This window comes from Pezoporus flaviventris, unplaced genomic scaffold (genome assembly GCF_033815535.1).
Source record: "Pezoporus flaviventris isolate CSIRO_AGI_PZ_B2104156 unplaced genomic scaffold, CSIRO_AGI_Pfla_v1 ptg000179l, whole genome shotgun sequence".
In the NCBI taxonomy this organism is placed as follows: domain Eukaryota; kingdom Metazoa; phylum Chordata; class Aves; order Psittaciformes; family Psittacidae; genus Pezoporus; species Pezoporus flaviventris.
The window spans coordinates 396,442-421,545 of record NW_026892727.1 but is presented as its reverse complement, the minus strand read 5'-3'; the positions used below and the strand labels follow the sequence as shown (position 1 = coordinate 421,545).

General features: G+C 52.1%; 2 protein-coding genes across 2 annotated transcripts; both read right to left on the bottom strand.

Moving 5' to 3' along the window:
- Positions 1-1,770: 1,770 nt before the first annotated feature.
- LOC133262023 (olfactory receptor 14A16-like) lies at positions 1,771-2,944 on the bottom strand. The gene has a single exon (XM_061440895.1). It carries the CDS (start codon positions 2,746-2,748, stop codon positions 1,771-1,773), a length of 978 nt encoding a protein of 325 aa, XP_061296879.1. The 5' UTR covers positions 2,749-2,944.
- A 16,163-nt stretch (positions 2,945-19,107) lies between these two features.
- Positions 19,108-20,373, bottom strand: LOC133262021 (olfactory receptor 14J1-like). Its single transcript, XM_061440894.1, has one exon. It carries the CDS (start codon positions 20,269-20,271, stop codon positions 19,306-19,308), a length of 966 nt encoding a protein of 321 aa, XP_061296878.1. The 5' UTR covers positions 20,272-20,373; the 3' UTR covers positions 19,108-19,305.
- Between the last annotated feature and the right edge of the window lie 4,731 nt (positions 20,374-25,104).

Genomic DNA, 25,104 nt, shown 5'->3' with positions numbered 1-25,104 from the left:
TACAGGCAGTGCAAGTTTGAGCACAGGGGAAATGGGAAAGGACTGATGGATGCTGCAGCTCCCCTGCCTCTGCACTAAGCTTCAAAGAGCTGAGAATTTCTCCCTGTTTCAGTACCCTTCTGATTTTCTTTCAAAGAAATAATGATTTATACCCCCCAAAACAACCTCAGCAATGTTGTGCCAGTAAATAAATAACACAGACAAAATGATTCTAAGGCCATGCTGAGCTTCAGTCGTACAGCCCACACGCATCCGAATCATGAGTACATGTAGAAAACTTTACAACCAAGTTGGATTTCATCTGACATCTGCTGTGAAAATCAGAGCTGGAGAAATCACTGCTTCAGAGCAAAGCTGACTCCCATCCAATCCAGCCTTGAACACTGCCAGGGACGGGGCAGCCACAGCTTCTCTGGGCACCCTTTGCTAGTATCCCACCACCCTCAAAGGGAGCAACTTCCTCCTAAAGTCAAGATAAATCTGCCTTTTTTTCAGCTTCAAAGACATTCCCCCTTCTCCTGTCACTGCACAGCCTCATAAAAAGCCCCTCTCCAGATTCTTTGTAGGCCCGGCTTAGACACAGGAAGTTTGCTAAGATGTCTCCCTGGAACCTTCTCTTCTCCAGGCTGAAGACCAACATCTGTAAGCCTGTCATCATGGGAGACATGCTCCAGCCCTCAGGACACCTTTGTGATAATTCATAAGCCCATCATTGAAGGATCATAAGAGAAGAGAGGTTGGAAGGGACCCCAGGAGGTCTCAAGTCTAAGCTGTCAGGACCAGAGTCAGAGAAGTGGTTCAAGGCTCGATTCAGTGTAAGCTGAAATCCCCAAGGCCAGAGACTGCACATCCTCTCTGGGTGACCTGATGCAGCACTTGCCTGAGCTGATGGGAACAAGGTTTCCTTCTGTCCTGCCTGAACCTCTCCTCTGTCACTATCCCCCACTGCCTTTTGTCCTCCCACCAGGCACCATGGTGAGGAGCCTGGCTCTGTATTCTCCATGTCCTCCTTGCCGGTACAGGCAGCCAGTCCCCAACAGCCTTCCCTTCCCAAGATCTCAGGTCCCCATCAGCCTTCCCTTCTCCAGTCTGGAGAGGCCCAGCACCCCAGACTCTCCCCACAGGCACTGTGCTCCAGTATCTCCTGACCTGAGGGCTCCTTACTAAACCCACTCCTGAACTGGGGATGTGAAGCCTGGATGGAGTATTCCTGATCATCCCTTCCCTTGTTTTCCTGCCGTGCTCATACATCCCATGATGCTGCTGTCCTCTCTTGCTGCCAGGGCACCCGCTGCCTCCTGTCCAGCTCCTGCCCACCCAGACCTTTCCCATGGGCTGCTCCCAGCCAGGCAGTCCCAGCCTGGGCCATTGCAGGCCAGTCCTTTGCAGGGACACCTGTGTCACCTGCTCTCCTGCCCAGGACATCCTGAGCGCTCTGCAGCCCCCCCATGCCATCCCATCTCCCCACAGCAGCACAACAGCCTCGGCACTTGGGCTCCCAAAGAGCTCTTCCTGCTACAGGCACAGAGCAGCCATCCCAGAGCTGGAGCAGCCAGAAAGCTGCTTTCATTCCCCTTCATTCCTGCCATGTGAGGACATATCACAGAGAAGAAGTTTCTGCAGGATGGTTTATTGTGCTTAAATACAATGAGACACCCCCCATGACACAAAGCCTGTGTGTCAGACAATACGAGTGGCTACTTAAGCAGATGAAAACTGACATTTACGTGAAGACATCACCACAAATTGAAGCAGGAAAGACATGGCCTCTCATATCCTACAATGGAAGCCCTTTGCAGGGTAAAGGAAGCAGTATATGGTTGCTGAAACACATCCATTCACCAGCTTCCTCACAGCATCCTTGAGTTCCTGGTTCCTCAGGCTGTAGATGAGGGGGTTCATTGCTGGAGGCACCACCGAGTACAGCACTGACACCACCAGGTCCAGGGATGGGGAGGAGATGGAGGCAGGCTTCAAGTAGGCAAAGACAGCAGTGTTGACAAAGAGGGAGAGAACGGCCAGGTGAGGGAGGCACGTGGAAAAGGCTTTGTGGCGTCCCTGCTCAGAGGGGATCCTCAGCACGGCCCTGAAGACCTGCGCATAGGACCCCACAATGAAAACAAAACAGCCAATAACAATCAGGGCACCAACCATAAGAAGCCCAACTTCGCTGAGGTAGGAGTGTGAGCAGGAGAGCTTGAGGATCTGGGGGATTTCACAGAAGAACTGCTCCACAGCATTGCCTCGGCAGAGGGGCAGTGAAAATGTATTGGCTGTGTGCAGCAGAGCACTGAGAAACGCAGTGCCCCAGGCAGCTGCTGCCATGTGGACACAAGCTCTGCTGCCCAGGAGGGTCCCATAGTGCAGGGGCTTGCAGATGGCCACGTAGCGGTCGTAGGACATGGCAGTGAGGAGAAAATACTCTGCTGAAATGAATAAGAGAAAGAAAAAGAGCTGTGCAGCACAACCTGTGTAGGAGATGGCCCTGGTGCCCCAGAGGGAATTGGCCATGGATTTGGGGACAGTGGTGGAGAAGCAGCCCAGGTCCAGCAGGGAGAGGTTGAGGAGGAAGAAGTACATGGGGGTGTGGAGGCGCTGGTCGCAGGCTGCGCTGGTGATGATGAGGCCGTTGCCCAGGAGCGCAGCCAGGGAGATGCCCAGGAAGAGCCAGAAGTGGCAGAGCTGCAGCTCCCGCGTGGCTGCGAATGGCAGGAGGAGGAACTGGGTGATGGAGCTGCCGTTGGACATCTGCTGCCTCTGGGCATGGGGCACCGTCAGAGGAGAAAAAGGCGGTGACAGGTTAGGGCAGGAGGGATGTCAGATACAGAAGTTCAGTTTACACATTCACAACTGAGCACATATTAGCAGGAGAGGAGAGGTTCAGCGTCGTCGCCAGTGATGTCATTACACTGCTGAGGCTTCTTCCTAGGTACAATCAGAAGAGCATTGCATCAAGCAAAAAGTCTCAGTTCCTTGCAGAACCAAGAGAGCTGCAGTTTCCATCAGTCCTCTCCCACTTGCCCTGTGCTCAAACTTGCACTGCCTGTAAGGTGCCTTCACACAAAAAATTGATCTTAAGAACTCCCACAAACATGTGTCCTGTGCTGAGACCAGGGGAGAACGGTTTCAAGGGACAGTCCACAGAGCTCTCATGCTGAGAAGCAAAGGGCAGTGGGCAGCAGAGCACGGGCAGCAGCCACCTCCAGTGGCAGACCCCAAGAGAGCTGCCTGAACGCACCCTCCCCAGGGCTGGGCTGCACTTTTCCCCCACTCCCTGCGCACTCCCTATGCATTAGAGCATAGAAATCAGCTGAACAAGTTATGTTGATGCAGAAACCTGTCCATATATATAATTGTACTTAAACCCATTTAAGAAATTCTTAACAATTGAGTAAAGCAACCAAACATTCCCCTCAATTTATAACTGGAATTCAGCAGTACTCTGTTGGCACAGCGGCAAGAGGTGAGCACAGCACTCTGAGAAAGATGGACTGACTTTAGTTACGGGGTGGAATGTGCTGATGCACTTCCCCCCCATTTCCTGGAGCCCTCTGCTTCCCCAGGAGTTCCTGTTAGGCCCCAGCCTTTGCACAGTGCAAGGAGTTGGATGCTGGCTGCTCAAATCAAGGCACAGCAAGGCAGGACAAGGCAGGGCAAGGAAGTTCAAGGCAGATCAAGGCAAGGCAAGGCAAGGTAAGGCAAGGCAATGCCAGGCACGGCAAGGCAAGGCAATGAAAGGCAAGTCAAGTCAAGGCATGGCAAAGCAGGGTAAGGCAGGGCAAGGAAGTTCAAGGCAGATCAAGACAAGGCAAGGCAAGGGAGGCAAGGCCAGGCCAGGCTAGGGCAGGCCAGGCAAGGCCAGGCAAGGCAAGGCAATGCAAGACAAAGGAAAGCAAGGCAAGGGAAGGCAATGAAAGGCTAGGCCAGGCAATGCAAGGCTAGGGAAGGCAAGGCAAGAAATGGCAAGGCAAGAAAAGGCAAGGCAAGGCCAGGCCAGGCAAGCCCGTGACAGGCCAGGCCAGGCCAGGCAAGTCAAGGAAATGCAAGGAAAGGAAGGCAAAGCAAGGCCAGACAAGGCAATGCTAGGCAAGGCAAGGCATATCCAGGCCAGGCTAGGCCAGGAAAGGGCTGTCAAGTCAAGGCAAGGCAAGGCAAGGCAAGGCCAGGCAAGGCAAGGCAAGGGAAGGCAAGGCCAGGAAAGGCAAGGCCAGGAAAGGCCAGGTCAGACAAAGCCAGGCAAGGCAAGGCAAGAAAAAGCAAGGGAAGGAAACGCAAGGCAAGGCAAGGCATGGCAAGGGAAGGAAAGGCATAGCAGGGCATGGCAAGGCAAGGGAAGACAGGGCAAGACACATGAAGGTGAAAAGTTCTTTTTGATGTTAGAGCTGTAAAGCCAGATTTACCTCCAAAGCAACTCAAGCATGGACCAAGGAAACAGGCAGGGAATTTTCAGCTCTACCTGCAGCGGCCTGCAAAGGCAAGGCAAGTCAGGGGCAGGATGCGCAAGGCAAGGCAGGGCAAGGCAAGGCAAGGCAGAGCAAAACAAGTTGTGGCAAGGCAAGGCAAGGTAAGGCAAGGCCAGGAAGGGCACGGCAGGTCAGGGTAAGGCAGGGCACGGAGAGGTAGGGCAAGGCGAGACAAGGAAGTTCAAGGCAGATCAAGGCATGGCAAGGCAAGGTAAGTCAAGGCAATACCAGGAAAGGCAAGGCAAAACAATGAAAGGCAAGTCAAGTCAAGGCACTGCAAGGCAGGGTAAGGCAGGGCAAAGGAGTTCAAGGCAGATCAAGACAAGGCAAAGCAAGGCAAGGAGAGGCAGGGCAAGGCAAGGCAAGGCAAGGCAAGGCAAGGCAATGCCAGGCAAGGCTAGGCATGGTAAAGCAAGGTAAGGCATGGTAAGGCAAGGGAAGGCAAGGGAAGGCAAGGCTAGGCAAGCCCAGAAAGGGCAAGGCAAGCCCTACAAGGCCAGGACAGGCCACGTCAAGCAGGGCAAGACCACGCTAGGCCAGGACAGTCAAGGCAATGCAAGGTATGGCAAGGCAATTCAATGCAAGGCAAAGCAAGGCCAGGCCAGGCCATGCCAGGAAAGGCCAGGCAAGTTAGGTCAATGCAAGGCAAGACCAGGCAATGCAAGGCAAAGAAAGACAAGGCAAGGAGAGGTAAGGCAAGGCAAGGCCAAGCTAGGCCAGTCCAGGCCAGGCAAGGCAAGGAAGTGCAAGGCAAGGCAAAGAGAGGCAAGGTCAGGCAAAGCAAGGCAAGGCAATGCCAGGCAAGTCCAGACAATGCAAGGCAAGGCAATACAAGGCAAGGCATTACATGGCAAGGCAATGGAAGGAAAGCGTCAAGGCAAGGCCAGGCCAGGCCAAGTCAGGCAAGGCGAGGCAAGGCAAGTGTCGTGGTTTAAAACTAGTCAGGCAGCTTGTTCACTCACTCCCCCTCTTCTTGCCCTTCCCCTACTCCCAGAAGGACAGAGAGGAGAATGGAAAAGAGTGCAACTCCCACGGGTTGCGATAAGAACAGTTTAGTAACTCAGCTATAACACAAATCACTACTGCTACCACCAAGAACAATAATGATAAAGGAAGTAACAAGGGAAGAGAATACAACACCTCAGCACCAGCTGACCGATAACTTGCCCCGCAGCCTGACCAAGCACCGACCAATACCTCCTCTAACCTGGAGTCCTAGCCCTTCCAGGTAACTCTCAGTTACATCCTGGGAATGACGTGTGGTGGTATGGAATACCTCTTTGGTCAGTTTGGGTCAGGTGTCCTGTCTCTGCTTCCTCCCGGCTTCCCCTCCTCCCTGGCAGAGCATGAGGCTCACAAAGTCCTTGGTCAGAGGAAACATGACTTTGCAAAAACTAAAAGCATTGGTGTTATCAGCTCTGTTCCCAGGCCGAAAGTCAAAACACAACGCTGAACCAGCTACTATGAAGGAGAAATACGACTGCTACTGCCAAACCAGTATAAAGCCCTTATTGCATACCATTCACGTCATGCTCAGATCCTACATTTTCAATGTGCCATTGCTCTTACATATATACATCCATATATACACAAAGACAGTGAGAAGGAGATCATTTCTTAGTGCATGGACCAATCCCTATAGAGCTGCTGAGTCCACTCGGTGCATGATATCACGTTTCATCTCTTATAACAGTCTTTCAGAACAGGAGAGGCTGTGTGCAGTGTTCACACACGTGAATCACCTGGGCAATAGCATCCATTGCTAAGTCCACCTCTCATCATGAGTCCATCTCTATGTTGCATCTCTGCCCTGATGGCCTGAAGTGCCATGGGCCCACCAGGCTCAACATACTTCACCGTCCCCTTCAGCAGTTTCTGCCCCTTGTTGCTGGGGACTCCATACAGCTGCCTTCCATCTCCGACACTTCCAAAGCACTGGAGGGGGCAACTGGACTAGATACTCTCCCATACTATGCCACACTCCCTGCCACTCATGACTGTACAGCCTTGGGGAAAGCCTCTTGGTCCCCCTATATCATCATCTAACCCTAGACAAGACCCAAACCCGACTCTGCTTAACTTTTCAGATCAGACAAAATGGTGGTGGGTAAAACACACTCTGTGTGTGTGCCAACATGCTGATCCCCACCACAATCAGCAGGCAGGTTCCAAGGGTACCCAAACGCTATTCAAAACCTTCAGACCTCTCAAACAATGCTGCTGTACTTGTCACTGGGGCTGGGGCAGCTCCTGTGCTTGCCGGCACTCCCACCAGCAGCTTCCCTTTTCCTGAGTTCAGATCTTCCTCCTCTGCCTTGCTGGGAAATGCTGCGTGGTCTCCTGCATCCTCCTGGGGCTCGGCTGGCAGCTTCCAGGGAATGCTCTCGGCTGTCGTGGGGCTGGGCTCGGTCACCGGTCTCGGCTCTTCCGCCGCCTTCTCCTGCTGCTCTGCAGCCACCTCCTTCTGCCCCTTGACAGCCCTGACATCCCCCACCAGCAGCCTCTGCCTGCCGGCCTCCAGCCCCGCTCCCGACGCCGCTTGCTCCCTGGGGTTGCCCTCCCAGGCCAGTTCGGCAGCTGCCGGCTCCCGGGGACTCTCCCCATTGGCTCCCCGCAGCCTCTCGAACATGGAGGTGAGGACGACAGCCAGGACGGGGAAGAACAGCATACAGGGACAGGTACAAGTCCACAGCCACGTCCGTCCCGCCCTGCTGCTGGAGCCCACCCGTATTACAAGTTATTGCCATAAAGCACAGTCAGACAAGAACCCTAGCCCAAACCCCACACTTGATAAACACTAAAACAGCAAATACTGGCTCTAAGTAAGTTACAACAGTCTGAAACTGTGAAATGAAGAGGAACAATTCTGAGAGACAATAAATTGGCATTGTGATGAGTGACTATTAATCCAGTCAGATCTGTCCTTATCTCAAACCCTTGTGCCCCACGTTAGGCGCCAAAAAGAACTGTTGTGGATTAAAACCAGTCAGGCCGCTCGTTCACTCACTCCTGCCCTTCTTTCCTGCCCCCTACTCCCAGAGGACGGAGAGGAGCATCGAAAGGAATGCAACTCCCTCGGGTTGAGATAAGAACAGTTTAGTAACTAAGGTCTAACACACATCACTACTGCTACCACCAATAATAATAATGATAAAGGAAATAACAAGGGAAGACAATACAACATCTCACCACCAACCGACTGATAACTCAACCCCCACCCCCCCCCCCCCCCGCACCCCTACCAAGCACCGGCCAATACCTAGTCCAACCCGGCAGTCCTCTAGCCCTTCTGGGTAACTCCCTGTTACATCCTGGGCATGACATGATGTGGCTTGGAATACTTCTTTGGTCAGTTTGGGTCAGGTGTCCAGGATCAGACTCCTCCCGGATTCCCCTCCTCCCTGGCAGAGCATGAGGCTCAGAAAGTCCTTCGTCAGACCAAAACATTTGAGCAGAAACTAAAAACATTGGTGTCATCAGGTCTCTTCCCAGGCCGAAAGTCAAAACCACCGCGCTGCACCAGCTACTAAGAAGGAGAAAAATGACTGCTACTGCTAAAGCCAGGACACTCGCCAATGACCTTTCTAAGAGTCCTCTAAGACCCCTCTATGAGCCCTCAAGGAGTCCTCTATGACTCCTTTAAGACTCCTCAATGATGCCCCTATGACTCCTCTATGATGACCCTATGACGCCTCTATGATTCCTCTATGACTCCACTATGACTTTAAGACACCTCTATGACTGTAAGACTCTTCTATGTCTAACTTCTCCATGACTCACTCCCCTACGATTCCTCTAAGACTCCCCTGACTCCTAGATGAGTCTATGACTCATCTATGACTCCTCTACGACTCCCCAATGACTCCTATATAAATCAATGACACTATGACTCCTCTAAGACTCCTCTAAGACTCCACTATTACTCTCTATGACTCCACTATGACTCCTCTCTGATGCGACTATGACTCCTCTATGTCTCCTCTATGACAAGTCAAAGAAACCTCTATGACCCCTCTATGTCTCCACTGTGACCCTGCTATGACACCTCTAAGATAGTTCTATGACCCCCTATGACTCCACTATGACCCCATTACGACCCCTCTATGACCTCTCTATGACTCCACTATGAATCCTCTATGACACTTCTATGACTCCATTATGACCCCTCTATGACACCTCTAAGATAGTTCTATGACCCCCTATGACTCCACTATGACCCCATTACGACCCCTCTATGACCTCTCTATGACTCCACTATGAATCCTCTATGACACTTCTATGACTCCATTATGACCTCTCTATGACCCATCTGTGACTCTTCTATGAATCCTCTATGACTCCAATATGACTCTTCCATGTCTCCTCTATGACACCTGTACGAATCCTCTACGACTCCTCAACAACTCCTCTACAATTCTTCTATGACTTCTCTATGACACTATGACTCCTCTTTGACACCACTATGACTCCACTATAACTCCTTTATGACTTCTGTATGAGTCCTTGATGACTCCTCTATGGCTCCTCTATCAATCTATGACACTATGACTCCTCTATGACACCTCTGTTAATCCTCTATGACTCCTCTCTGACTCCTCTATGACACCTCTATCACTCCTCTATGACTCCTATATGACTCCTGTATGACTCCTCTACGACTCTATGACTCCTCAAGGACTCCACTATGACTCTTCTGTGACTCCAACATGACTACTCTACGACTCTTCTATGAATCCTCTATGACTCCTCTATGACTCCTGCATGACTCCTCTATGACTCCACTATGAGTGATCTATGATTCCACTATGACTCCTCTATGACACCTCTAAGAATATATGACACTGTCTCCTCTATGACTCCACTATGACTCTTTTATGACTTCTCTATTACTCCTCTATGACTCCTCTATGACTCTTCTATGACTCCACTACGACTCCACTATGACCCCACTACGGCTCCACTATGACTCCTCTTTTGCTCTATGATACTATTACTCCTCTATGACTCCTCTATGACTCCTACATGACTCCACTGTGACTTCTATATGACTCCTCTATGGCTCTTCTATGACTCCTCTATGACTCTTCTGTGACCTCTTTATGACTCCTCTATGACTCCACTATGACTCCTCTATGATTCCACTGACTCCTCTATGACTCTTCTATGAACCTATGAAACTATGTCTCATATATGACTCCAGTATGACTCTATTATGACTTCTCTATTACTCCTCTATGACTTTTCTATGACTCCTCTATGACCCCTCTATGACCCCTCTATGACTCCTCTATGACTCCTCTATGACTCCTCTATGACTGTTTTTGACTCTTCTATGACTCCTCTATAATTCCTGAATGATTCCTCTATGACAAGGGGGAACGGGTTAAAACTTAAATAGGGGAAGTTTAGATTGGATGTAAGGAGGAAATTCTTTCCTGTGAGGGTGGTGAGGCACTGGAATGGGTTGCCCAGTGAGGCTGTGAATGCTCCATCCCTGTCAGTGTTCAAGACCAGGTTGGACAAGGCCTTGGGTGGTATGGTTTACTGTGAGGTGTCCCTGCCCAAGGCAGGGGGTTGGAACTGGATGATCTTCAGGTTCTTTCCAACCCTAATTGTTCTATGATTCTATGATTCTATGATTCTATGACTCTATGACTCTATGACACTAAGACTCCTCTATCACTTCTCTATGACTCCTCCATGAATCCTCTATGACTTCTCTATGATCCCTCAAAGGCAGCCAGAAGTGATGAAGATTGTTGGAAGAAGTAAACGACCCTCAGAGACCACCACCACGATTCTGTACGCATGCGGGGAACTCTCTGGAAAGAGAGTCAGGAGATACTGGAGCACGGTACCTGTGGGGAGAGTCTGGGGAAGCTGGGCTTCTCCAGCCTGGAGAAGGGAAACCTGTCCTTGTCCCTGATGAAGCTCTACAGCCCACAGGCTTCTCCACAAGTACCAGCCCAGCTGTTTTTCTTGCACAGTGTCACAAGCTGTGGCACAAGGGGAGGCCCTTGTTGCTGTTTCTCCTGGAACACAGGGAAGTAGAAAATGAAATACTTTTTTTAACAATGAAACCCATTCCAGTGACCATGGAAAATACGGAACAAGATGCGAGAGCCCTACAGGATTTACCAGGAAGAGCAACAATTAGCTAAAAATTCCCTCCTGTGCTGTTTCTTTCCCAGCCCATGGATACTTTCCTCAGTAACTTTCAAGTGCACATGACACAGAAGAGATCTGTGTGTCTGCTGCACGTGAAGGTGAACAGTTCCTTTTGGTGTTAGAGCTGTAGAGTCAGATTTCTCTCCAAAGCAACTCAACCATGGACCAAGGAAAGAGTCAGGGAATTTTCAGCTGTACCTGCAGCAGCCTGCAAAGGCAAGGCAAGTCAGGGCCAGGATGGGCAAGGCAAGTCAGGGCAAGGCGAGGCAAGGCAAGGCAGAGCAAAACAAGTTATGGCAAGGCAAGGCAAGGTAAGGCAAGGCCAGGAAGGGCAGGGCAGGGCAGGGTAAGGCAAGGCAGGGCAAGGTAGGGCAAGGCAGGGCAAGGAAGTTCAAGGCAGATCAAGGCAAGGCAAGGCAAGGTAAGTCAAGGCAATGCCAGGAAAGGCAAGGCAAGGCAATGAAAGGCAATCAAGGCAAGGCAAGGCAAGGCAAGGCAAGGCAAGGGAGGCAAGGCCAGGCCAGGCTAGGGCAGGCCAGGCAAGGCCAGGCAAGGCAAGGCAATGCGATGCGAGGCAACGCAAGGCGATGCGAGGCATGGCAAGGCAAGGCGAGGTGAGGCAAGGGGAGGAGAGGTGAGTCGAGCCGAGGCAAGGCAAGGCAAGGCAAGGCAACTCCTCATGAGGCGAAACGAGGTGAGGAGAGGTGAGGCGATGCGAGGCAAGGCAAGGCCATGTAAAGCAAGACCAGGGAAGGCAAGGCATTGCAAGGGAAGGAAAGACATGGCAAGGCAACGCAAGGCAAATCGAGGCAAGGCAAATCGAGGCAAGACAAATCAAGGCAAGACCAAGCAAGGCAAAGCAAGGGAAGGCAAGGCATGGCAAGGCAAGGAAAGGCAAGGCAAAGCAAGGGAATGAAGGCAAGGAAAGGGAAGGCAAAGCAAGGCATGGCAAGGGAAAGAAAGACCTGGCGAGGCAATGTGAGGCAAGGAAAAGCAATGCAAGGCAAGGCAAGGCAAGGCAAGGCATGGCAAGGGAAGGAAATGCATGGCGAGACGAGGCAACGCGATGAGAGGCAAGGCAAGGAAATGCAAGGCATGGAGAGGGAAGAAACGCATGGCGAGGTGAGGCAATGCGAGGCGAGGCAAAGCAAGGCAAAGCAAGGCAAGGCAATGCAAGGCAAGGTGAGGCAAGGTGAGGCAAGGACAGGTGAAGCGAGGTGTCGAGGCGAGGCAAGGAAAGGCCATTCCAGGCCAGGCAGGGTGAGGCTAGTCGAGGCAAGGCAATGTGAAGGCAAGGCAAGGCAAGGCAAGGCAAGGCATGGCAATGGAAGGAAAGTCCTGGTGAAACCAGGCAAGGCGAGGTGAGGCAAGGCAAGGGAAGGCAAGGCATGGCATGGCAAGGGAAGGAAAGGAAAGTCATTGCAAGACATGGCAAGGCGAGGGAAGGCAAGGGAAGGGAAGGCCAGGCATGACATGGCAAAGGAATTAAAGACATGGCAAGGCATGGCAAGGCAAGGGAAGGCAAGGCAAGGGAAGGGCAGGCAAGGCATGGCAAGTGAAGGCCAGGCAAGGCAAAGTAAGGCAAGGCAAGGCAAGGCAAGGCAAGACAAGGCAAGGCAAGGCAAAGCAAGACAAGGAATGTCAAGGGAAGGAAAATCATAGAAAGGCATGGTAACACAAGGGAAGGTAAGACAAGGGAAGTCATTTCAAGGGAAGGCAAGAAAAGGCAAGGCAAGGCATGGCAAGGGAAAGAAAGGCATGGCATGGAGACGCAAGGCAAGGCAAGGCAAGGCAAGGCATGGAAAGGGCAAGGAAAGTCAAGACCATGCCAGGCCAGGCAAGGCAATGAGGGGCGATTCAAGGCGATGCGAGGCAAGGCAAGGGAAGGCAAGGAAATGCAAGGCAAGGACAGGCAAGGCAAGGCAGAGCCAGGCAAAACCACACCAGGGAAGGGAAGACCGGCCAGGCCAGGCGAGGCAATGCAAGGCAAATCAAGGCAATGCAAATCAAGGCAAGGCAAGACAAGTCAAGGCAAAGCAAGGGAAGGCAAGGCATTACAATGCATGGCAAGGCAAGGAAAGACAAGGCAAAGCAAGGGAAGGACAGGCAAGGGAAGGGAAGACAAGGCAAGGCACGGCAAGGGAAAGAAAGGCATGGCGAGGCGAGGCAACGCAAGGCGAAGCAAGGCGAGGCAAGGCAAGGCAAGGCCATTCCAGGCCAGGGAGGGTGAGGCTAATCGAGGCAAGGTGAGGCTATGTGAGACGATGCCAGGCAAAGCAAGGCAAGGCGAGGCAAGGCACGGCAAGAGAAGGCAAGGCATTGCAAGGCATGGCACGAAAAGGGAAAGCAAGGCAAGGCAAGGGAAGGCAAAGCGAGGCGAGGCAAAGCCAGGCAAGGCAAGGGAAGGAAAGAACTGTTGTGGTTTAAAACCAGTCAGGCAGGTCGTTCACTCACTCCCCCCACTTCTTTCCCACCCCCTACTCCCAGAGGGACGGAGAGGAGAATCCAAAAGAATGCAAGTCCCACGGGTTGAGATACGAACAGTTTAGTAACTAAGGTCTAACACACATCACTACTGCTACCACCAATAATAATAATGATAACGGAAATAGCAAGGGAAGAGAATACAATATCTCACCACCAACCGACTGATAACTCAACCCCCCCCCCCCCCCCCCCCCCCCCAGCCCGACCAAGCACCGGCCAATACCTAGTCCAACCCGGCAGTCCTCTAGCCCTTCTGGGTAACTCCCTGTTACATCCTGGGCATGACATGATGTGGCTTGGAATACTTCTTTGGTCAGCTTGGGTCAGGTGTCCTGGCTCAGATTCCTCCCAGATTCCCGTCCTCCCTCGCAGAGTATGAGGCTCACAAAGTCCTTCGTCAGACCAAAACATCTGGGCAGAAACTAAAAACATTGGTGTTATCAGCTCTGTTCCCAGGCCGAAAGTCAAAACTACTGCGCTGCACCAGCTACTAAGAAGGAGAAAAATGACGGCTACTGCTAAACCCAGGACACTCGCCAATGACCTTTCTAAGAGTCCCCTAAGACCCCTCTATGGCCCCTCAAGGAGTCCTCTATGACGTCCCTATGACTCCTCTATGATGCCCCTATGACTCCCCTATGATGCACATATGACACCTCTATGATTCCTCTATGACTCCACTATGACTCCAAGTCACCTCTATGACTGTAAGACTCTTCTATGTCTAAGTTCTCCATGACTCACTCCCCTACAATTCCTCTAAGAGTGCCCTATGACTCCTAGATGACTCCTCTATGACTCATCTATGACTCCCCTACGACTCCTCTGACTCCTCTATGAATCTATGACACTATGACTCCTCTAAGACTCCAAGATTACTCCCTATGACTCCTCCATGACTCCTCTATGACGCGTCTATGACGCCTCTATGACTCCTCTATAACGACCCTATGATGTCTCTATGACACCTCTATGACTGCTCTATGAATCTATGACACTAGGGCTCCTCTATTATTCCAATATGACTCCCCTATGACTCTTCTTTGACTCCACGATGACTCCTGTATGATTTTTTTATGAGTCCTCTATGAGTCCTCGATGACTCGTCTATGGCTCCTCTATGAATCTATGACACAATGATACCTTTAAGTCACCTCTATGACTCCAGTAGGAAGCCTCTATGAACCCTCTATGACTCCACTATGACCCTTCTATGACCCCTCTAAGACACTTCTGTGACCCCCTACGACTCCACTATGACCCCATTACGACCCCTCTATGACTCCACTATGACTCCACAACGACTCCACAACGACCCCTCTATGACCCACCTGTGACTCTTCTATGAATCCTCTATGACGCCACTATGACTCATCTATGACTCTTCCATATCTCCTCTTTGGCTCTCTGATAATATGACTCATCTATGACTCTTCCATATCTCTTCTTTGGCTCTCTGATACTATGACTCATCTATGACTCCTACATTGCTCCACTATGACTTCCATATGACTCCTCTGTGACACCTACATGACTCCACTCTGATTCCTCTATGACTCCTGTTTGAATGCACTATGACTTGTCTATGACTCCACTATTATTCCACTGAGTCCTCTATGACTTTTCTATGAATCTATGACACTGTCTCCAATATGACTCCACTATGACTCTATTATGATTCTCTATTACTCCTCTATGACTTCACTATGACTCCTCTATGACTCCTCTATGACCCGTCTATGACTCCTCTATGACCCCTCTATGACTCCCCTATGACTGTTTTTGACTCTTCTATGACTCCTCTATGATTCCTTCATGATTCCTCTATGACTCTATGATGCTAAGACTCCTCTGTCACTTCTCTATGACTCCTCTATGACTTCTCTATGATCCCTCAAAGGTGGCCAGAAGAGATGAAGATTGTTGGAAGAAGTAAACGACCCTCAGACACCACCACCACGATTCTGTACACATGGGGGGAACTCTCCGGAAAATGATGTAATCCGTATGTAGCCTTATGAATATGTATGTATGCCCAGGGACTATGAAAGGACGGCTTGTGTGGCAATTGAGAGGCACACGTTAGGAGGAGCTATCCCCATGTCTCCCGGCGCCACAAGAACGAATACCTGCTTGTCAGCTTGAAAACTTTGTTGGTGAGTTTGTTCCTGGAGTTTTCTCTGAGATCACCTTGCACACGCAGAGCCGTGCACTGCAGCAGCAGCATCTCTCTGGCCTCCTGCTGCCACTGTCAGAGGCTAGAGGCACCTGAGCCCTGCGGTGTTGTCGACCTGGTCTGCCTTCACCTGGGGGCCCAGCGCGCAACATTCCTGACTCGTGGTGGCACTGCTGGCTCTGTGGGTACTGGGGCAGGAGAAGGGCCTTGGCTGATGCTGCTCCTTGTGGTGTCGTGGTGGCTGCGGAGGTGACAGCCCGGGAGCAGGCACCTGCATCTCCTGGTGCCTGGGATGTCCCTGGTGGCTCCTCAACTGTTGGAGCTGGCTCTGCTGACACAAGTGCTTCACCCTCCTCTTTGTCCACCCACCCAGGCTGCAATGGCTTCCCTTGGGTACAGCAGCCTTGAGGGAGACCGTGCCAATCTTCCCCTGTAACTGCACTGCCACTGTCCTGCCTGTTACACCACGTCCTTCATTCCTCTCATCTTTCATAGATTTTCCTTTCAAGTAACCCTGTCAAATAACTTCTATCAGATGCCCTTTGTAATCTTCCTGCACTTCGAAACCTCCCCAGTTCCCTGGAAGACAATCTGGAAGACTTGACAAAAACTACACGGTGAGACATGGCTCCTCAGGGTTTAATGAGTCCCATGGTGTATTTGGGCTGAGTCCGTGAACCTCAGGTGTTGAGAGAAGACTGAGGAAACCTCTCAAGAAGTCAAAGTCAGAAATAAAGCCCCAAGTCCCCTCAGGATTAATGGGCCCCACTGAGGGCTGTTACTGACAAAGCCTCCCCAGGGACTCATTAAAGGAAGTAACTGGAGGCTGTGATTACAGGAGACAAAGGCAAAGTGCAGGTGTCTGATGGTGAGAAAACCCTTGGTTTGTTTGATGATGCAGAAAAGCCAAGCCCTGACCACAGCCCTTGGAGAAGCAGAGCCTGAAATCTTGAGAATGAAAGTTCTCTTCATAGGCCTTGATGAAAGAGGCAACTGCCATAGCCAGGGCACAGAGGCCTTTTGTTCTTTTGGGCCTTTCAGCCATGCCAGAACCCTGTCATCTCTCCTGCAGGCTGTCCTTCACTGGCCCATGCCTGCACCTCTTTCCCTTCAGGCTGTTGACTCCCATCTTGCTTTCCCACCTATCTCTCACCTGGCATTTCTGTACCTGCAGTCCCATCTCTGCACCCATTGCTGTCTGTTCCTTGAAACACAAAGCCATGGGGTGAGCCAGACTCCCTCTGGGTGACCTCTTGCACCACAAGTCCACCTTTTGAGAGACATTTCTCTTTCCTAACTTTGAGTCTGAGCCTTCCAGGCTGCACTTTGCAGAGGTTTCCTTCTCTTCCTGCTAGCAAGAAAAACTACATCATCTCTGAAGCCACATTTCACCTAGTTGTAGGCTGCTACAACAGTGTCAATTCAGCAGGTGGAGTGAATATCCCTCAGCAAGCGGATGTAAAGGGGACTTATAGAAGAATGGGTGATGCCATCAGTATAGAGAACTAAGCACCATGGGAGAGCAGTGGGAAAAGGCAATGGTCTGGATTGAGAACTAATTGGCAAGAGCCAAAAGGAAAGGTGGTGTCCTTGGGTGCAAGGTACCCCATGCTCTGGGGACAGGGCACCTCATCTGGGACAGCTTCCTGCCTGTAGCACCCTCTCCGCTCCACAAACCCCACACTCTGCCCACACTCACAAGTGTCTCACAGAGGCTTTGCACACCTCACTGCAGGAGGTTCCTGCATTCCCCAGGCTCAGGGATGGATCTTGCATTCCAGGCAAGTTTGGGTAGGGCAGGAGAGGGAGACAGGAAGGTGGGCTCATGGGGCATGATGAGCAGCATTCAGGCACCCCCAGCAGTGGGCATTCCACATGTGCCATGTGGAGGCATGTTCCCATGAGGGAAAGTTCTCAGATAGCCTGGGCAGGGAGAGTGGGGAAAGTGCAGCCCAGCCCTGGGGAGGGTGCGTTCAGGCAGCTCTCCTGGGGTCTGGCACTGGAGGCGGCTGCTGGCCACGCTCTGCTGCCTACAGCCCTTTGCTTCTCCCCATGAGATCTCTGTGATCTGCCCTTTGAAACTGTGCTCCCCTGCTTTCAGCACAGAACAGGTGTTTGTGGGGGTTCTTAGATCACTTTGTGTGTGAAGGCATCATACACAAGTGTTGTAAGCACAGGGCAAATGGGAAAGGACTGATGGACACTGCAGCCCTCCTTGCTCTGCACTAAGCTACAAGGAGCTGAGAACTTCTCCTTGTGTCAATATTGTTCTGATTTTTTGTCATACAAAGAATGTTTTATAGCACACCCCCCCCCCCCAAAAAAAAAACAAACAAAAACCACCTCAGCAGTGTTATGCCAGTAAATAAATAACACAGTCCAAATGACTCTAAGGCCGTGCTGAGCCTCTCTTGTGCAGCCCAGACTCACTTGAGTCATGAGTACAAGTAGTGAACTTTACAATGAAGTTGGATTTCATCTTTCATCCCTTGTGAACATCAGAGTTGGAGAAAGCACTGCTTCAGAGCAAAGCTGACTCCCATCCAACCTGGCCTTGAACACTGCCAGGGATGGGGCAGACACAGCTTCTCTGGGCACCCTGTGCCAGTGTCCCACCACTCTCAAAAGGAACAACTTCATCTGAATGTCCAAGCTAAATCTCCCTTTTTTCAGCTTGAAGCCATTCCCCTTGTTCTGTCACTGCAGGCCCTTGCAAAAACCCCTCTCCAGATTTCTTGTAGGCCCTGCTTAGGTATGGAGAGATTGCTAAGGTATCTCCCTGGAGCCTTCTCTTCTCCAGGCTGAACACCCCCAGCTCTCAGCCTGTTTCCATTGGAGACGTGCTCCAGCCCTTAGAGCATCTTTGTGACCCTTCATAAGCCCATCATTGTAGGATCAGAAGTGAACAGAGGTTGGAAGGGACCCCAGGAGGTCTCAAGTCAAACCCACCAGGAACAGGGTCAGAGCAAGTGGTTCAGGGCTTGATTCAGTGTAAGCTGAAATCCCCAAGGCCAGAGACTGCACAGCCTCTCTGGGTGACCTGATGCAGCACTTGCTCGAGCCTGTGGAAACGAGGTTTCCTTCTGTCCTGCCTGAACCTCTCCTCTGTCACTATCCCCCAATGCCTTTTGTCCTACCACCAGGCACCATGGTGAGGAGCCTGGCTCTGTATTCTCCATGTCCTCCTTGCTGGCACAGGCAGCCAGTCCCAACAGCCTTCCCTTCCCAAGACCTCAGGTCCCCATCAGCTTTCCCTTCTCCAGGCTGGACAAGCCCAGCTCCCCCACACTCTCCCCACAGGCACCATGTTCCTATCCCTGCCTGTCCTGAGGGCCTGTTGCTAAACACACTCCTGCTTGCCAATAGCATTCCTGAACTGGGGATGTGAAGCCTGGATGGAGGATTCCAGATCATCCCTTCCCTTGTTCTCCTGCCATGCTCTTGCACATACATCCCCCGATGCTGCTGTCCTCCCTTGCTGCCAGGGCACACGCTGCCTTCTGTCCAGCTCCTGACCACCCAGAGCTTTCCCATGGGCTGTTCTCAGCCAGGCAGCCCCAGCCTGTGCCATTGCAGGGGAGTCCCCTGTGGGGATCACTGTGTCCCCTGCTCCCCTTCCCAGGACACCCTGAGAGCTCTGCAGCCCCCCCATGCCATCCCATCACCCCACACCAGCACAACAGTCCCTGCCCTTTGGGCTCCCCAAGAGCTCTTCCTGCTGCAGGCACAGAGCAGCCATCCCAGAGCTGGAGCAGCCAGAAAGCTGCTTTCATTCCCCGTCATTCCTGCCATGTGAGGACATATCACAGAGAAGAAGTTGCTGCAGGATCATTTATTTCCCTTAAATGAAGTGAGACACCTCCATTGACACAAACTCTATGGGTCAGACAACACGAGTGGCTACTTAAGGAGGAGGAGATGAAAACTGACATTTCTGTGAAGACATCACCACAAATTGAAACAGGAAAACAAATGTAAAGCAGGAAAGACAGACATGGCCTGTCGTAACCTTCACTGGGAGTCTTTTGCAGAGCAAAACAGGCAGTGTATGGCTGCTAAAACACATCTGGTCACGAGCTTCCTCACAGCATCCTTCAGCTCCTGGTTCCTCAGGCTGTAGATGAGGGGGTTCACTGCTGGAGGGACCACCGAGTACAGCACTGATACCACCAGATCCAGGGATGGGGAGGAGATGGAGGGGGGCTTCAGGGAGGCAAATGTGCCAGTGTTGAGAAGAACTGAAAGCACGGCCAGGTGAGGGAGGCACGTGGAAAAGGCTTTGTGGTGTCCCTGCTCAGAGGGCATCCTCAGCACGGCCCTGAAGATCTGCACATAGGACCCCACAATAAAAACAAAACAGCCAACAGCAATCAGGACACCAACCACAAGAAGCCCAACTTCCCTGAGGTAGGAGTGTGAGCAGGAGAGCTTGAGGATCTGGGGGATTTCACAGAAGAACTGCTCCACAGCATTGCCTCGGCAGAGGGGCAGTGAAAACGTATTGGCTGTGTGCAGAAGAGCAGTGAGAAAGCCACTGCCCCAGGCAGCTGCTGCCATGTGGACACAAGCTCTGCTGCCCAGGAGGGTCCCATAGTGCAGGGGCTTGCAGATGGCCACGTAGCGGTCATAGGACATGGCAATGAGGAGAAAATACTCTGGTGAAATGAATAAGAGAAAGAAAAAGAGCTGTGCAGCACAACCTGTGTAGGAGATGGCCCTGGTGCCCCAGAGGGAATTGGCCATGGATTTGGGGACAGTGGTGAAGCAGCCCAGGTCCAGCAGGGAGAGGTTGAGGAGGAAAAAGTACATGGGGGTGTGGAGGCGCTGGTCGCAGGCTGTGCTGGTGATGATGAGGCCGTTGCCCAGGAGCGCAGCCAGGGAGATGCCCAGGAAGAGCCAGAAGTGGCAGAGCTGCAGCTCCCGCGTGTGTGCGAATGGCAGGAGGAGGAACTGGGTGATGGAGCTGCCGTTGGACATCTGCTGCCTCTGGGCATGGGGCAGTGTCAGAGGAGAAAAAGGCAGTGACAGGTTAGGACAGGAGGGATGTCAGATACAGAAGTTCAGTTTACACATTCACAACTGAGCACATATTAGCAGGAGAGGAGAGGTTCAGCGTCGTTGCCAGTGATGTCATTACACTGCTGAGGCTTCTTCCTAGGTACAATCAGAAGAGCATTGCATCAAGCAAAAAGTCTCAGTTACTTGCAGAACCAAGAGAGCTGCAGTTTCCATCAGTCCTCTCCCACTTGCCCTGTGCTCAAACTTGCACTGCCTGTAAGGTGCCTTCACACACAAATTGATCTTAAGAACTCCCACAAACATGTGTCCTGTGCTGAGACCAGGGGAGAACGGTTTTAAGGGACAGTCCACAGAGCTCTCATGCTGAGAAGCAAAGGGCAGTGGGCAGCAGAGCACGGGCAGCAGCCACCTCCAGTGCCAGACACCAAGAGAGCTGCCTGAACGCACCCTCCCCAGGGGCTGGGCTGCACTTTTCCCCCACTCCCTGCGCATCCATATCTCTGCTGCCTGGAGCTGTCCCTGCCAGGAGCTGCTGCTCTGTGCCCAGCTCTGCTCCCTCTCAGTGCTCGCAGAGCCCATGCCATGGGCTGTGTGCTCAGCTCTGCCCTGCCCACCCCTCCCAGCAGCAGGGCTCTGCCCAGGGGCATCTCTGCTTGTGCAGGGGCTCAGGAGCAGCTCACACAAGCCCTCACAAGACTCTCGGTGCCTCCCCCAAAGCAGAGAAGTAAATTCCCAGCTCCCACTGCCCAACCTGCCCACCAAGAGGGAAAACCATCAAAGCTCAGGATCCTTCCCTATCAGGTAAATGATGCCTCAGTGTCTTTCAGAAGGACCCTCTGAAGAAGTGCTCAGCGTGACGGCAGATTGGAGCAGCGTCACCCACCCAGCACTTCCCTTCCCTGTCAGGGGTTTCTCCTTTCCCCACAGCTCCCCCCGAGCTCCACGGGGAGCTCCCGGGCAGGCTGAGTGCTGACCCTGATAGGCAGCAGAGTCCCTGCCCCTGCACACAGCCTTGGGCTGCAGGGACCCTGCTGCAAGGGCAGCGCTGGGCACCCCTGCCTGCACACCCACATTCACACCCTGCAGCCAGCCCCGGCACAAGGGACCTGCCTTGTCCAGCCCCTCGCATGGTGCAGGGGGAAGCCCTGCTCTGCAGCACATCCTCCTCCTTATCTACACATAGAGAGACTGCAGCTGCATTGCCCTGCACCCAGTGCCTTACCACAAACAGGGCTGGGAAGGTTTCTCCTTCAGAAGGTTCCTCCTCCTCCTCCTCAGCATCCTCCACTGCCAAGTGCCTTTAAGCTCCCTGTGTCTCGCAGGTCTCCCCTCGGTCCCAGCTCAGCAGCAGAGGCCCAGCCCAAGGTGGCTCTGCCTCTGCCCCACTGGGCTCCTTCCAGGGCTCCCTGGGGCTCCAGGGAAACACCATGGGAAATAGCCTGATGATACAAAGATTTAAGGCTAAAAATCTTTGTTTCTTGCAATCAATCAATTAATTTGAAAATGGCGCTTTGAGAACATCGAATCCAACCATTAACCTATCTCTGGGAAGTCCACACACTGAGCATGAAAACATCTCTGGTAGGATACCCTGTTTGGATGGTCAGCAACAGCAACTGGGGCTTTAAAGTTGAATTTTACATCCTACCTTAATTTCACTAATTTATATCCTATTCTGTTTGCTGTTAAACATTCTGCTATATATTAGAGCATAGAAATCAGCTGAACAAGTTATGTTGATGCAGAAACCTGTCCATATATATAATTGTACTTAAACCCATTTAAGAAATTCTTAACAATTGAGTAAAGCAACCAAACATTCCCCTCAATTTATAACTGGAATTCAGCAGTACTCTGTTGGCACAGCGGCAAGAGGTGAGCACAGCACTCTGAGAAAGATGGACTGACTTTAGTTACGGGGTGGAATGTGCTGATGCACTTCCCCCCCATTTCCTGGAGCCCTCTGCTTCCCCAGGAGTTCCTGTTAGGCCCCAGCCTTTGCACAGTGCAAGGAGTAGGATGCTGGCTGCTCAAATCAAGGCACAGCAAGGCAGGACAAGGCAGGGCAAGGAAGTTCAAGGCAGATCAAGGCAAGGCAAGGCAAGGTAAGGCAAGGCAATGCCAGGCACGGCAAGGCAAGGCAATGAAAGGCAAGTCAAGTCAAGGCATGGCAAAGCAGGGTAAGGCAGGGCAAGGAAGTTCAAGGCAGATCAAGACAAGGCAAGGCAAGGGAGGCAAGGCCAGGCCAGGCTAGGGCAGGCCAGGCAAGGCCAGGCAAGGCAAGGCAATGCAAGACAAAGGAAAGCAAGGCAAGGGAAGGCAATGCAAGGCTAGGGAAGGCAATGCAAGGCTAGGGAAGGCAAGGCAAGAAATGGCAAGGCAAGAAAAGGCAAGGCAAGGCCAGGCCAGGCAAGCCCGTGATAGGGCAGGCCAGGCCAGGCAAGTCAAGGAAATGCAAGGAAAGGAAGGCAAAGCAAGGCCAGGCAAGGCAATGCTAGGCAAGGCAAGGCATATCCAGGCCAGGCTAGGCCAGGAAAGGGCTGTCAAGGCAAGGCAAGGCAAGGCAAGGCAAGGCCAGGCAAGGCAAGGCAAGGGAAGGCAAGGCCAGGAAAGGCCAGGTCAGACAAAGCCAGGCAAGGCAAGGCAAGAAAAAGCAAGGGAAGGAAACGCAAGGCAAGGCAAGGCATGGCAAGGGAAGGAAAGGCATAGCAGGGCATGGCAAGGCAAGGGAAGACAGGGCAAGACACATGAAGGTGAAAAGTTCCTTTTGGTGTTAGAGCTGTAAAGCCAGATTTATCTCCAAAGCAACTCAAGCATGGACCAAGGAAACAGGCAGGGAATTTTCAGCTCTACCTGCAGCGGCCTGCAAAGGCAAGGCAAGTCAGGGGCAGGATGCGCAAGGCAAGGCAGGGCAAGGCAAGGCAAGGCAGAGCAAAACAAGTTGTGGCAAGGCAAGGCAAGGTAAGGCAAGGCCAGGAAGGGCACGGCAGGTCAGGGTAAGGCAGGGCACGGAGAGGTAGGGCAAGGCGAGACAAGGAAGTTCAAGGCAGATCAAGGCATGGCAAGGCAAGGTAAGTCAAGGCAATACCAGGAAAGGCAAGGCAAAACAATGAAAGGCAAGTCAAGTCAAGGCACTGCAAGGCAGGGTAAGGCAGGGCAAAGGAGTTCAAGGCAGATCAAGACAAGGCAAAGCAAGGCAAGGAGAGGCAGGGCAAGGCAAGGCAAGGCAAGGCAAGGCAAGGCAATGCCAGGCAAGGCTAGGCATGGTAAAGCAAGGTAAGGCATGGTAAGGCAAGGGAAGGCAAGGGAAGGCAAGGCTAGGCAAGCCCAGAAAGGGCAAGGCAAGCCCTACAAGGCCAGGACAGGCCACCTCAAGCAGGGCAAGACCACGCTAGGCCAGGACAGTCAAGGCAATGCAAGGTATGGCAAGGCAATTCAATGCAAGGCAAAGCAAGGCCAGGCCAGGCCATGCCAGGAAAGGCCAGGCAAGTTAGGTCAATGCAAGGCAAGACCAGGCAATGCAAGGCAAAGAAAGACAAGGCAAGGAGAGGTAAGGCAAGGCAAGGCCAAGCTAGGCCAGTCCAGGCCAGGCAAGGCAAGGAAGTGCAAGGCAAGGCAAAGAGAGGCAAGGCCAGGCAAAGCAAGGCAAGGCAATGCCAGGCAAGTCCAGACAATGCAAGGCAAGGCAATACAAGGCAAGGCATTACATGGCAAGGCAATGGAAGGAAAGCGTCAAGGCAAGGCCAGGCCAGGCCAAGTCAGGCAAGGCGAGGCAAGGCAAGTGTCGTGGTTTAAAACTAGTCAGGCAGCTTGTTCACTCACTCCCCCTCTTCTTGCCCTCCCCCTACTCCCAGAAGGACGGAGAGGAGAATGGAAAAGAGTGCAACTCCCACGGGTTGCGATAAGAACAGTTTAGTAACTCAGCTATAACACAAATCACTACTGCTACCACCAAGAACAATAATGATAAAGGAAGTAACAAGGGAAGAGAATACAACACCTCAGCACCAGCTGACCGATAACTTGCCCCGCAGCCTGACCAAGCACCGACCAATACCTCCTCTAACCTGGAGTCCTAGCCCTTCCAGGTAACTCTCAGTTACATCCTGGGAATGACGTGTGGTGGTATGGAATACCTCTTTGGTCAGTTTGGGTCAGGTGTCCTGTCTCTGCTTCCTCCCGGCTTCCCCTCCTCCCTGGCAGAGCATGAGGCTCACAAAGTCCTTGGTCAGAGGAAACATGACTTTGCAAAAACTAAAAACATTGGTGTTATCAGCTCTGTTCCCAGGCCGAAAGTCAAAACACAACGCTGAACCAGCTACTAAGAAGGAGAAATACGACTGCTACTGCCAAACCAGTATAAAGCCCTTATTGCATACCATTCACGTCATGCTCAGATCCTACATTTTCAATGTGCCATTGCTCTTACATATATACCTCCATATATACACACAGACAGTGAGAAAGAGATCATTTCTTAGTGCATGGACCAATCCCTATAGAGCTGCTGAGTCCACTCGGTGCATGATATCACGTTTCATCTCTTATAACAGCCTTTCAGAACAGGAGAGGCTGTGTGCAGTGTTCACACACGTGAATCACCTGGGCAATAGCATCCATTGCTAAGTCCACCTCTCATCATGAGTCCATCTCTATGTTGCATCTCTGCCCTGATGGCCTGAAGTGCCATGGGCCCACCAGGCTCAAAATACTTCACCGCCCCCTTCAGCAGTTTCTGCCCCTTGTTGCTGGGGACTCCATACAGCTGCCTTCCATCTCCGACACTTCCAA

Coding starts and splice junctions, on each gene's coding strand:
- LOC133262021 (XM_061440894.1), bottom strand. CDS start 20,271: ATGTCCAACGGCAGCTCCATCACCCAGTTCCTCCTCCTGCCATTCGCA.
- LOC133262023 (XM_061440895.1), bottom strand. CDS start 2,748: ATGTCCAACGGCAGCTCCATCACCCAGTTCCTCCTCCTGCCATTCGCA.